The sequence below is a fragment of the Aulonocara sp. 'chitande type north' Nkhata Bay genome, linkage group LG6 (genome assembly GCF_057382095.1).
Source record: "Aulonocara sp. 'chitande type north' Nkhata Bay isolate Kocher_YH1m ecotype deep benthic linkage group LG6, A_spYH_male_GT1.1, whole genome shotgun sequence".
In the NCBI taxonomy this organism is placed as follows: domain Eukaryota; kingdom Metazoa; phylum Chordata; class Actinopteri; order Cichliformes; family Cichlidae; genus Aulonocara; species Aulonocara sp. 'chitande type north' Nkhata Bay.
Window position 1 is genome coordinate 32332448 of NC_141349.1, and position 11614 is coordinate 32344061.

At 39.5% G+C, this 11614-nt stretch overlaps 2 protein-coding genes across 3 annotated transcripts in view; both read left to right on the forward strand.

Annotated features, from left to right (window-relative positions):
• The window catches only part of LOC147328151 (phospholipid-transporting ATPase ABCA1-like), a 35286-nt gene extending 25954 nt beyond the window's left edge, over window positions 1–9332 (forward strand). The window contains exons 27-49 of one of the 2 annotated variants that reach the window (XM_086296322.1): window positions 47–160; window positions 396–544; window positions 755–879; window positions 1127–1225; window positions 1365–1554; window positions 1841–1935; window positions 2047–2079; window positions 2192–2297; window positions 2532–2606; window positions 3185–3354; window positions 3452–3629; window positions 3755–3870; window positions 3966–4110; window positions 4249–4372; window positions 4481–4610; window positions 4719–4902; window positions 5026–5132; window positions 5281–5422; window positions 5639–5773; window positions 5902–6005; window positions 6119–6211; window positions 6432–6675; window positions 6767–9332. In XM_086296322.1, the coding sequence (XP_086152448.1) occupies window positions 47–160; window positions 396–544; window positions 755–879; window positions 1127–1225; window positions 1365–1554; window positions 1841–1935; window positions 2047–2079; window positions 2192–2297; window positions 2532–2606; window positions 3185–3354; window positions 3452–3629; window positions 3755–3870; window positions 3966–4110; window positions 4249–4372; window positions 4481–4610; window positions 4719–4902; window positions 5026–5132; window positions 5281–5422; window positions 5639–5773; window positions 5902–6005; window positions 6119–6211; window positions 6432–6675; window positions 6767–6910 (3002 nt within the window). In that variant the 3' untranslated portion in view covers window positions 6911–9332. The remainder of the gene's footprint in view (window positions 1–46; window positions 161–395; window positions 545–754; window positions 880–1126; window positions 1226–1364; window positions 1555–1840; window positions 1936–2046; window positions 2080–2191; window positions 2298–2531; window positions 2607–3184; window positions 3355–3451; window positions 3630–3754; window positions 3871–3965; window positions 4111–4248; window positions 4373–4480; window positions 4611–4718; window positions 4903–5025; window positions 5133–5280; window positions 5423–5638; window positions 5774–5901; window positions 6006–6118; window positions 6212–6431; window positions 6676–6766) is intronic. The other variant, XM_086296323.1, reaches the window with a different exon arrangement.
• A 217-nt stretch (window positions 9333–9549) lies between these two features.
• Window positions 9550–11469, forward strand: spink4 (serine peptidase inhibitor, Kazal type 4). Its single transcript, XM_086296324.1, has 4 exons — window positions 9550–9702; window positions 10270–10301; window positions 10452–10564; window positions 11318–11469. The coding sequence occupies exons 1-4, from the start codon at window positions 9651–9653 to the stop codon at window positions 11361–11363; spliced, it is 243 nt and encodes an 80-aa protein (XP_086152450.1). The 5' UTR covers window positions 9550–9650; the 3' UTR covers window positions 11364–11469.
• Window positions 11470–11614: the final 145 nt, after the last annotated feature.

Sequence of the window (11614 nt, forward strand, 5' to 3'; positions counted from 1 at the left end):
AATTTAAATAGTTTAGCTCAGCTCACTGATTCTCATGTGGCTGCAGATGGAGTCGTGCCCACCAGAACCCGTCGTCGTCATGCGTTCGGAGATCACCAGAGCTGCCTGAAACCCTTCACTGAGGATGACTTTGATTTCAATGACTCTGAAGGTGACCCAGGTAGAAATGGATTACCCAGCATGAAGTGCAGTGATAGCAAAGATCTTTTTCGCTATCATTCATCAAATCTTTCAGCCTATGCTTGTACCTAAAGTTTCATTTTACCAGATATATAAATATAAACAAAATTACAAATTTGCAGACATTAAGTTATTACAATCCATGTGTCACAAGTTATGTTTCCATGTTGTCACACTGCAGTTTTGCTGATGGGTATCATGTTGTCTGTGTTCAGAATCCCGTGAGACCGACTGGCTTAGTGGAACAGATGGCAAAGGGTCATACCAAGTGAAAGGCTGGAGTCTGAAGAGACAGCAGTTTGTAGCACTACTGTGGAAACGATTCCTCTATGCTCGACGCTCTAGGAAGGGCTTTTTTGCCCAGGTATACTGGCATTAAACCCACATATATGGGCTCTACACACAGTGCTAGCCATTATATGAATGTTTATGCCTCGCTCAATCATGAGGCTCTTCCTAACTACTAACTTAATTGCCCCTTGGGGATAAATAAAAGTCTTTCTGATGCTGATTCTGATTCTATAAAATAATAGCTGTATTTTTCTCTTTTAACATCAGTGCTGTTATCTTTCAGATTGTGCTTCCGGCAGTGTTTGTGTGTATTGCCTTGGTCTTCAGCCTGATCGTTCCTCCATTTGGAAAGTACCCCAGCCTGGCTCTGGATCCTGGCATGTATGGAGAACAGTTTACCTTCATCAGGTAAGATAAAATCTGTCTGCAAAGAACTTTAATCCATTGTTTTGCAAAATAGCCCATTTTTCTCAGCCCATTAAAGATGTAAAACGTTACATAACGCTGCCTATCCTTTAGTGTTCTTACCAAAGCTGTAAATGCTAAGTAGAATTTTGTGACGATGTTCTTTTAACATGTATTTCTCCTACTTTTAGAGATAGTTTAAAATGGCATGTGTTATTAAAAGGAATGTGTTTTGTTTGTGCCTTTGCAGTAATGACATGCCTGAAGACCCTCATACCAACAATCTGCTTGGAGCTCTGACAGCAGAACCTGGCTTTGGAACACGCTGCATGGAAGGACAGCCAATACCGTGAGTTAACTTACATTTAGGAAAAATATTTAGATCTATATTATAGATCGTGTAAGAATCAGTCAGAATTTCAGGAAGAATGCTTAATGCATATGGACAAATTGGAGATTTTAATATGAGCGCCCTCTTTATGCTCCAGGGACATTCCCTGCACTGCAGTTCAAGATGAGTGGTCGGTCCCTCAAGTCTCTCAAAGTGTGAAGGACATGTTTGACAAAGGAAATTGGACCATGCAGAATCCGTCTCCATTGTGTGAGTGCAGCTGCGAAGGGCGCAAGAGGATGCTGCCCGAGTGTCCATCTGGAGCTGGGGGGCTTCCACCACCACAGGTTAGAGTTCTTTCCTTCTCATTGTTACCAAAGCACTTGCTCATAGGGGGTCATATGATTATATTTTCTCTGTTTTCTTTGTATTATTCTAGGGTCTTTACTTTACAACATAAATTACCTTGAGGCGACTGTTGTTGTGATTTGGCTCTGTATAAATAAATAATTGAAATTGAGATGGCAAATAAAATCTAAAACCAGTTAAAACAAAAGTCATATAATGAGTGTGAGCAACCAACTAGATGAATAATGAACACGAAATAACTGATTTGTCTGTTTTTGTATCCAGATGAAGCTCAGTGAGACAGACACTCTGCAGAATTTGACAGGCAGAAACGTTTCAGACTATCTGGTTAAGACCTACGCTCAGATCATTGGCAAGAGGTAACACTCCTCTGACATGTTATTATTATTTACCTTGATTTTTTTTTAATGCAAATTGTTCTCATTCAAGCAACTATCAAGCACTGAGTAATTTCTTTTCCTTTCTTACAGCCTGAAGAACAAGATCTGGGTCAACGAGTTCAGGTACAGTAACAGACATGATGCATCTTTAGTTCCTTCACAAATCAATAATACTGAGTGAGTGCTTCTCCGCTGTGTCCTTTCAAAGTATTAAAATGGCTGTAATCTATTGCAGATATGGCGGATTCTCATTAGGTGCAAGGAGTTCACAATTTCTGGCCCACGCAGATGAAACTGATCGGGCAATTGCTCAGCTGAGGAGACGTTTCCATCTTGAAAGAGTAAGAGATTTTATTACATTATGTACTACATAATCCATAAACCGTTCCATAATGGCCTGCTTTGATTTTGTCGGGATAAGACTCTTACAGGGGGTCTGTCTGTGCTGTTATAATTACAGCTGTACTGATGATAAACATGGTATCTTATTACAAGTCTGAGCAGTGTCAGTTTACACATGTGCTAAAAAAAGACTTGGCTCACTTCTTCTGTCTGCTGCCTCGCCCATTCTCCAGGGAGCTGCAGCAGATCGTTTCTTTCACAGTCTTTCCAGTTTCATCCAAGGATTGGACACCAAGAATAACGTCAAGGTTAGCACACACACGCACACATGCACACACGAGACAGCAGTTATACAACAGCACGTGGCTCTGGACATTACAGTTAAGCCTCCTTGATCAATTCCTTCAACAGTGCCATTGTTAAACCTGCAGCTTGCACACAAAATGTGTAGTACTCAACCTACATGCTATTTATGTTGAGTATGTCATAGATAATGAACATTACATAGATTCCCCTCCACATTGGTGAGATTTATTGCCCTATGTTTTCTTTCTTACAGAGTATCAAGTAATGTGTATTTTTCTTGTACTTGTACTTTCACATTTTAAATGCAAATGGTGTCTGGCACTATTTGGTGTCCAAAATAACAGCAAATGCACTATAACATTAGAACCTAAGTGGGTTTTTTTAAGTGCTACTTTGACTGTGGAAAGATAATAAGTGCTCAAGAGGGGGTAAAATAAATGAATGCTGTAGACTTTCTTTACTCTTACAGACTTGTAACACTTAGCTGATCTCCAAGCTGCTGTTTTATGTCTAAGCTCCTTTTATTTAGTCTCTAATGTTACATCAAGTGAAACTCTCACAATTGCCTCTCTTAATGCAGATTTGGTTTAACAACAAAGGCTGGCACAGCATTGGTTCCTTCCTCAATGTGATGAACAACGCCATTCTACGGGTCAGTCTGCCAGGTGGAAAAGACCCCACAAAGTTTGGCATCACTGCCTACAATCATCCACTCAACCTCACCAAGGAGCAGCTCTCACAAGTCGCGTTGTGAGTATTACAGTGACTACAGTGCTGAATTCAAAGGTTTAACTATCTCTTTGGCCTCTCCTTACTCCCGTTGTGTCTTTTGTTATTTCTTTTCCAGGATGACAACATCGGTGGACGTGCTCGTGTCCATTTGCGTCATCTTCGCCATGTCCTTTGTGCCCGCCAGTTTTGTGGTCTTTCTCATCCAAGAGAGAGTGAACAAGGCTAAACACATGCACTTCATTAGTGGAGTACAACCCTTCCTCTACTGGCTGGCCAACTTTGTCTGGGATATGGTAAGTCATTTTAGTTTTTCGAAACTTAAGGTTCATTTGGCTCAAGACTTGAAAAAGACTTGAAAACCACAGTCGTGATACAACATCTAGCTTATTGAAAGTACATTTTTTTATCCCATTTGCAGTGTAACTACATCGTTCCCGCCACACTGGTGATCATCATCTTTGTGTGTTTCCAACAAGACGCCTACGTCTCCTCCACCAATCTGCCTGTGCTGGCTCTGCTGCTGCTACTATATGGGTAAATTAGGCACAAACACAATTTCTTTGTCTCTTTCCGTTTTTGTTTATCTTTAACCTGTTTTCATATAAAATTCTGTTTGTGTCTTTTTTCAGATGGTCAATCACCCCTCTGATGTACCCAGCTTCATTTTTCTTTAAAATACCCAGCACAGCCTACGTGGTTCTTACTAGCGTCAACATACTGATAGGAATCAACGGCAGCGTGTCCACATTTGTTCTCGAGCTGTTTGGAAGCAATGTAAGCAGTTATTAGTAGCAGGAGACTTGTAAATTTGTAAGGAATTACTCAAAAATATCTAGAGTTGCAGGTTTTTGAATGACTGACATTGAATTTTCAACCTTTCTTGGCTAAATGCTGCCTTCATTCCTCCTTCAGGAAATCGGTGGCATTAATGATATCCTGAAGAATGTGTTCCTCATCTTCCCTCACTTCTGCTTGGGAAGAGGACTTATTGACATGGTGAAGAATCAAGCAATGGCTGATGCTCTGGAGAGATTCGGTAAACACAGCAGGCAGTTGTTAACTACAGCAATAAATGTGTTCTTATTAGTTTTTGACAAGGTACGAAAAATAAGTGTTTGTTCCTAAAATGTATGTCCTGTTGTAGGTGAAAACCGGTTCCGCTCTCCTCTGGCCTGGGACATGGTTGGAAAGAACTTGTTTGCAATGGCCATTGAGGGTGTTGTCTTCTTCTGTATAACCGTCCTCATTCAGTATCACTTCTGCTTCAAGGCCAGGTGGGGGAAACTTATTACATACATGTGATTATTCTGTTTTAAATGCATTAAACTTTGTTCTCCATATCACAACACTCAGACTTAACTCCTTTCCTCCGTAACTTTCAGGTCATCCACTAGTCATCTGAAGCCCATCGGAGAGGAAGACGAGGATGTGGCAAGAGAGCGACAGCGGATCCTCAGCGGTGGAGGACAGTCAGACATCCTGGAGCTCAGACAGCTCACCAAGATTTACAAGCGTAAACAGAAGCCAGCAGTGGACCGGCTGTGTGTTGGCATCCCTCCTGGAGAGGTATTGCTGTCTTTTAGCTTTTATACATATGAGGATGAGTAATTTCTTTTTCAGTTAAGGATTAGCAAATGGCATTTTGAATGTGAAATATTAAGTAGAATATATTCTTCCTCTTTCCTGCAGTGTTTTGGTTTGCTGGGGGTGAATGGAGCAGGAAAAACCAGCACCTTCAAAATGCTGACAGGAGATTCTGTGGTAACAAGTGGCGAGGCCTACCTGGCTGGCAAGAGGTGAGAGACAAGAAAAGACGTCATATCATACGACACTATGTAGATTACAACACTACTTAATTCATGAAAAGGTGTTACATTTCAGGTTTCTTTTTCTTTCTTCATATCACTTAAAAAAACCACTTTAATCTATTTTCTCTTACTGCAGTGTAACCACAGAGATAGATGAAGTCCATCAGAACATGGGCTACTGTCCTCAGTTTGATGCTATCAATGACCTACTGACTGGCAGAGAGCATCTCGAGTTTTATGCTATCCTGAGAGGAGTGCCCGAGAAGGAAGTCTGTGAGGTCAGCAACAAGCATACACACGTGATACATATTTGCCTTTTACACGTAAACTACACCTATAATTCTACTTGTGCAGTGTTGTTGTTTGTTTGGGTTTTTTTCCTATTTTATATTTCAACTAGACACTTTACCTGATAATGATAACACTTTCAGCCATGATATGATGTTTCAGCCAGAAGTCAGTTTAACACACGCAAAACTCTAACCCTCCACTAGGTGGCAGACTGGGGCATCCGTAAACTGGGTTTGATGAAGTATGTGGACAAGGCAGCTGGCAGCTACAGTGGAGGAAATATGAGGAAATTGTCTACTGCTATTGCTCTAATAGGAGGACCACCTGTTGTGTTTCTGGTCAGTGAAACTAATAATAACAATAATAATAAAGCATTGCTGAATGTTAAAGCTCCTAAAGTCAGTGAACTGTCTCGTAAATATGATTGTGTAGCAGCAGCTGAGTACCTGCTCTTACATGTTCGCAGGATGAACCAACTACAGGCATGGACCCCAAGGCACGTCGTGCTCTCTGGAACGCCATCCTGAGCATCATCAAAGAGGGGCGATCTGTAGTCCTGACCTCTCACAGGTTCGACAGGCCCTTCCGGTCCATGTGTTTGTTTACCTGGACATTCTTTCTTTTTTTTTCTTTTTTTTCTAATTCCCCCCTTATGAATATCTTTCTTATGTGTCTTGTAATAGTATGGAGGAGTGTGAAGCTCTTTGCACCAGGATGGCCATCATGGTCAACGGCAGGTTCCGCTGTCTGGGCAGCGTGCAGCATCTCAAAAACAGGTCAGACCACAAAAAATCACCTCTCACAACATTGTAGCTCACAAAAAGTCGTTTTACACTTTTAGCAAGATTAATGGTATTATTTTATGTTTATGACTATATATGGCAGCAATCCTGATTCTGTATTTCTGTCAGCTGATTCATATGAAGGAAAGACTGGTCTTCAGCCCCATAGCAGGGGAAAAAAACTGAATGTATATATATTTAATATACTTGTTAGATTTGGAGATGGCTACACAATCATCCTACGGGTGGCGGGACCAGACCCAGACCTTAGGCCAGTAATGGACTTCATAGAAAGGGAGCTACCAGGGAGCACGTTGAAGGAGAAGCACCGCAACATGCTCCAGTACCAGCTTCCCTCATCCCTCACCTCTCTCGCCCGAATCTTCTCCCTGCTCTCAAAGAACAAAGAGGCTCTCAGCATAGAGGACTACTCTGTTTCTCAGACCACTTTAGACCAAGTAAGCAAACTTACAAACAATCATTATGAACATCCAACTTCAATTTAAGCATGCTCATTTGTTTTTCCTCTTCTTCGCCCTCCTTTTCCAGGTGTTCGTAAATTTTGCCAAGGACCAAAGTGACGAGGACCACTTGAAAGATGTCCATCTGAGCAAGCGGGACGCTGTTGTAGTGGACATTTCCCAGCTGAACTCTTTTCTCACAGACAACAAGACCAGGGAGAGCTGTGTCTGATTCCACAACATACCATCTGTGGGAGTTGCAATGCTTCGCCCACCCTCCCCACGACCGAGAAAAGATGGACCACTAAACTCTGGGGAGACAGACTGCGTTCATTTTTTTTTTCTACTTTTTAGTCTTTTTCAATTGTCATCATTTCTCAGTGGACCTGCATTTCAATGCACAGCCTCTTGAAAAGGCAGAGACTGCAGGTATTGTGACAGACACTGAAACAATGAAAGCTCAATGCAAATCAATGCAAGAAATATATATATAATTATGTTTAAGATGACGAGATATTTCTGTGAGGGTAGGAGACAGGTGCTTCTCCTTCACTAGATTGACAGAAAGAAAGGAAAGACTCAGAACACTTGAACTGACAGCAGAATTTTAATGCTGTATTAGACTGGAAAGCATGTGTAGCCTAGCTACCCACTCAATGGGCAAGACCCAGGGGACGGCAGAAGATCTCTCAGTTTTAAACCCCTTTCCTAAAGTAGTTAGCTGTGGTCAGTGAGGGTGTTAATGTATTTGCCTGTATGGAGAAATGAGGATGATATAAAAAAACAAATTTGGATCAGTCACTGCCAGCTGTTAAATCTGTTCAACCTTTTTAACCTGGTTAAAAACAGACTGACTGCTTTTTTATTCAGGGTCAAACCTTTCTAGATTTCTTTTCATTACCAAGCGCAGTTTGGGGGATTTTTTTCTATATCAAATGATGGTTAAAAAAAAAGCTTTTACAATCCACTTTTAGTCACAAATGTGCAATCATCAGCATAGTAATTTTTACTAATTACATTTTTAAAGGTAATTTAATTCCTCCAGGCAAACATAACCTTGACAGAGTTACTTTTCTTCAAATAACAATTAAGAACTGCTAACCAAGTTGTTTTGTTTTTATTTGTCGTACTTGGTGTCCTTGACATTGTCCATCATAGTGCCTAAACTGGCGGAGACAGAAATTTGAGCACTCCATTAAAACAACAATGTATGTAGGCTGCCAAGGAATGTATAAGACAGATACCAACATGCATCAAAGCACAAAAAAAGCCCAATTTCTTTGTGTGTATAGAGAAACTTGACTGTTTTGTTTTAAAGTGTGTCCTTCATCGTGAAAAAACAACAACAACAACAAAAAAAATCCTGTGGTTCTTTGTTATATGCACAAGATGTACAGTCTGCTATGCTGGCTTGTTGTTACTCACTCTGTCCTGTTCGGACAAAGGAGGGCTAAGGATTACTGAAGAATTTTTGAAAGTCAAATGGAAATATATAGTGCATGCTTTCCAATGGGCCACACACCTGGACTGTCTGGCCTTTTTTCTGTGTACCAAAGCATGCCGCCAGATCTGAGTGTGACCAGGATGTGCTTTTATAAACATCAGTGCGAGGGTACCACGGAAGCTTTTCAGACCTGAGCCAGTGCCGATGTGGATATTATGTACAGTAGCAATTTTGTGACGTCAAGTCGAAAAAAAAGATGTTACCAGTGGAGTGAACAAACAGTATCTGTGCCAAATGAAGATGAATATGTATCCTTAACCAACCAGCATAATCTGGAGGAGGCAAATGTTTTTTAAAGTTTGTGTTGTGCTTTTATCCATCAGCTCAGTCAAAATCCTCCTATTCTCATTGTCAACAGCGTGAAACAAACTTGTGCTCTCATTCAGTCTTATTTAGACTGCAAGTTCTTTCTATCCTCTGGTCATGTTGCCAAATTCTACTCTGTCCACGTCCATAAACTGCCACACTGAAGGTATCTGTGCTGTCAGTAGCTCTGATATAGGACAAGCTGTTGAGATATTTTGTTTATAAGAGCTAGTCAGTAAGCCAGGCTAAAATCGAGGACCATGTCAATTAATACTTATGCTTGTAATGCTTTATAGTTCAGAAGTCCAATCCAGGCTTTAAGGTGATAACAGGTGCTCTGTTTCACGCGGAATCTCGGAAGGGGGTTCCAATATCTCGGGGATAACTGCTCTGGGGCTGACTCTGTTACCAACACAAAGGGTCTGATCCCCATCCCACCAAACCCCTGTTTTAAATTTGAGCACTTTATAGGTTTAGTATAGTCTTTTATTTCAACTATTTTAAAGTGGAAATCATGGCAAAAGAGACATGTAAAAACAAATCTCTGCACTGGAATACAGACAAAACAAAGTTAATCCACTGCATAACACGATTTGTTTGAAACTTGAAATAGAGAACAAAGGCTTACATGTGATCGTGAGAAATGAGTGAAATAGTCAAAAGCAGAGATAGTAGCAAGTTAACGAGAGAGCGAGACAGTACTAAGGTAGGGATTTTTCTCTTCTCATGCTCAATATTATTATTTGTTTACATTTTTAAGTATTATGGCCGTTTGTGGTTGTTACCCATTATGTATAGTTATTCTTTACAGTAATAAATTCATACATTTTCAAAAAAAAAAAAAGGTTCACGATGTGATTACTTTGACTTTGCTTTCACAGTACCTGTGTGCTAGATTAAAAAAAGAAAAAAAGGGTGGGCTTGTCACATGGAAGTTTGTAGCTACTGGATGAACAAAAGATCAGTTTATGTTTGGGTGTGTGGGTTAATGTGTGCTGGTGACTAAGTTTCTAGAGATTTCATGCGTCTGTGTGTCCATTTTCATCTGCTGTGTTCCCACACACGTATACACACCCACCACACACACACATTTTATTTGCCTTTAAAAAGAGAAGCATACTCACGGGTTCCTGTCACTCCGAGTTATTCACCCACCAACATCATGACTGGGAGAGTTGTTTTTCTGGGACTTCTGCTCATCTGTATGACTGCAGGTAACAAAGAAAAGCCCTCTATTCTAAACAAACAATCATTCTTCTGTATGTGGGGTACTTTTAAGTGAAATTATATTTGTGTTAGATCGGGGTTAGTTAGTTTGGGGAGCAGCTGCAGTTGTAGAAGCACACTGACATAATGAAGTTTTATTGTTTTACAACACTGAGTTGAAGGGTTTATGCTTCAACACTGATCACCAAAAACAACAGTCAAATGTCACAGACAAAATATCTCTGTAAAGTATAGTTAAGTTGACTTCATTATAAATAGGAAATACAGAATACTTGGTTACATATGCATACGCATTTTGCAATATGGGGCTGTTATGTCAGGTGTGTCAGTTTTACTTTAGTTATTAAATTCTATGCACTCATACACTTAGTGAACATTTTACATATTAACAATACAGCAGTAGTAGTTTCTCATTCTAGTGCACAGTTTGAATCAGTGTAGTTACTTCTTTGAAGGCCAAATTTTTTTTTTTGGCCTTTCTTTATTTCTTGACTATTATATGAACTATTTTTAATATATATATATTTTTAAAGTTTTCTTTGGGTTTTTTTAAGGTGCAGAAGAGAGGTCTGGACTCATGAGAAAGGTGACATATTTTTAAATAGAAACTTTATATTTGAGTACTTTCGGGGATTGGATTTGTTTTAACTGAAGCTACAGCTTTGTTGCTGAAATGTTGTTAGTATTATTGTATCTATTATAGAATATAAATGACAAATGTTTACCTTTCTGCCAGCCTACTTGTCCTGACACGGCAGAGATTGTGGCGTGTCCTTTGAACCTCTCTCCTGTATGTGGCAGCGATGGAAACACTTATGCAAATGAGTGTCAGCTGTGTGCCCAGAGACAGTGAGTACACACAGCTGCTCTACACTCCCAGTATTCACACATTACTTCAACATCACCCAAGCCTGCATTAAGGAGGATATAATACTTGCACATCCATCTGTTTGTAAAAAATAAATTAAAAAATAAATTAGACAAATAATTGCTTCATGATTCAAATAATGAAGCTTTCCAGGTCATTCTTGATTCATTTTTACGAGTAATAAGCATGTAGATGTTAGTGATTTTTTAGGAAAGTAATAGTTATATCATGGGAAATGATAAAGTTCTACATTTGAACAGGTAATTTAGCAGCAATGCTCTTATTCAATATTGCCAAAAATACTGACAAAACTATAGAAGATAGGATTAAGATAAGATAAAATCCTTACATAGGAAATATTGTGAGTCTGAGTAAAATAAATAAAGTCAATGCTGCGTTAATGTGAGGGTTTTTTTTAATTATCAGATAATGATTAAAGTAAAACATTATCTTATATAGGCTTGAATCTTCCTCAAATGACAGACAGATTTAGCTACAGGAAAGTAATGCTATTTTAGGATGATGTATTTCTTTTAAAAAAAGATCTCTGTCTCTGTTTCTCCCTCTTTCTGTTTGTTCATGACCCGGTAACTCCTGACACATTTTTATCTCTGTTCACAGATGAAATGTGACCTGTAGTTAACATGACCTCATTTTCACTCTTTATCATATGTTAAACTAAAAGTCATTTGACAGAAATCATCCCAGTCATGTCGTTATTATTTTCTTATCAGATCAACGAAGGTGGACATTATGATTGTCAAAGAGCAGAGCTGCTGACCTCCACACCTGGTGAAGTCACTGTCAAGGGCCCAATCAGAATCAAGTGAAATGATTCCAACTGTTTTAAATACTTACCGCAATCAATAAATATCATTCAACAGTGTGCTTGGGGTATTTTCTTTTGTTATCCACCAAATTCACATTTCACCAAAGCAGACAATAATAAGGAGAGTGAAACAGACGAAAGATTGAACAAATGTTTCAGTGAAGACAATGCTGAATAGAAGAAAGAAAGAAGAGATTTGTTA

Excerpts from the sequence above, each read along its gene's own strand:
- spink4 (XM_086296324.1), top strand. The coding sequence starts at position 9,651 with ATGACTGGGAGAGTTGTTTTTCTGGGACTTCTGCTCATCTGTATGACT. Across the intron at positions 9,703-10,269 it reads GCTCATCTGTATGACTGCAG|GTGCAGAAGAGAGGTCTGGA; the intron begins GTAACAAAGAAA and ends GGTTTTTTTAAG. Across the intron at positions 10,302-10,451 it reads GGTCTGGACTCATGAGAAAG|CCTACTTGTCCTGACACGGC; the intron begins GTGACATATTTT and ends CCTTTCTGCCAG.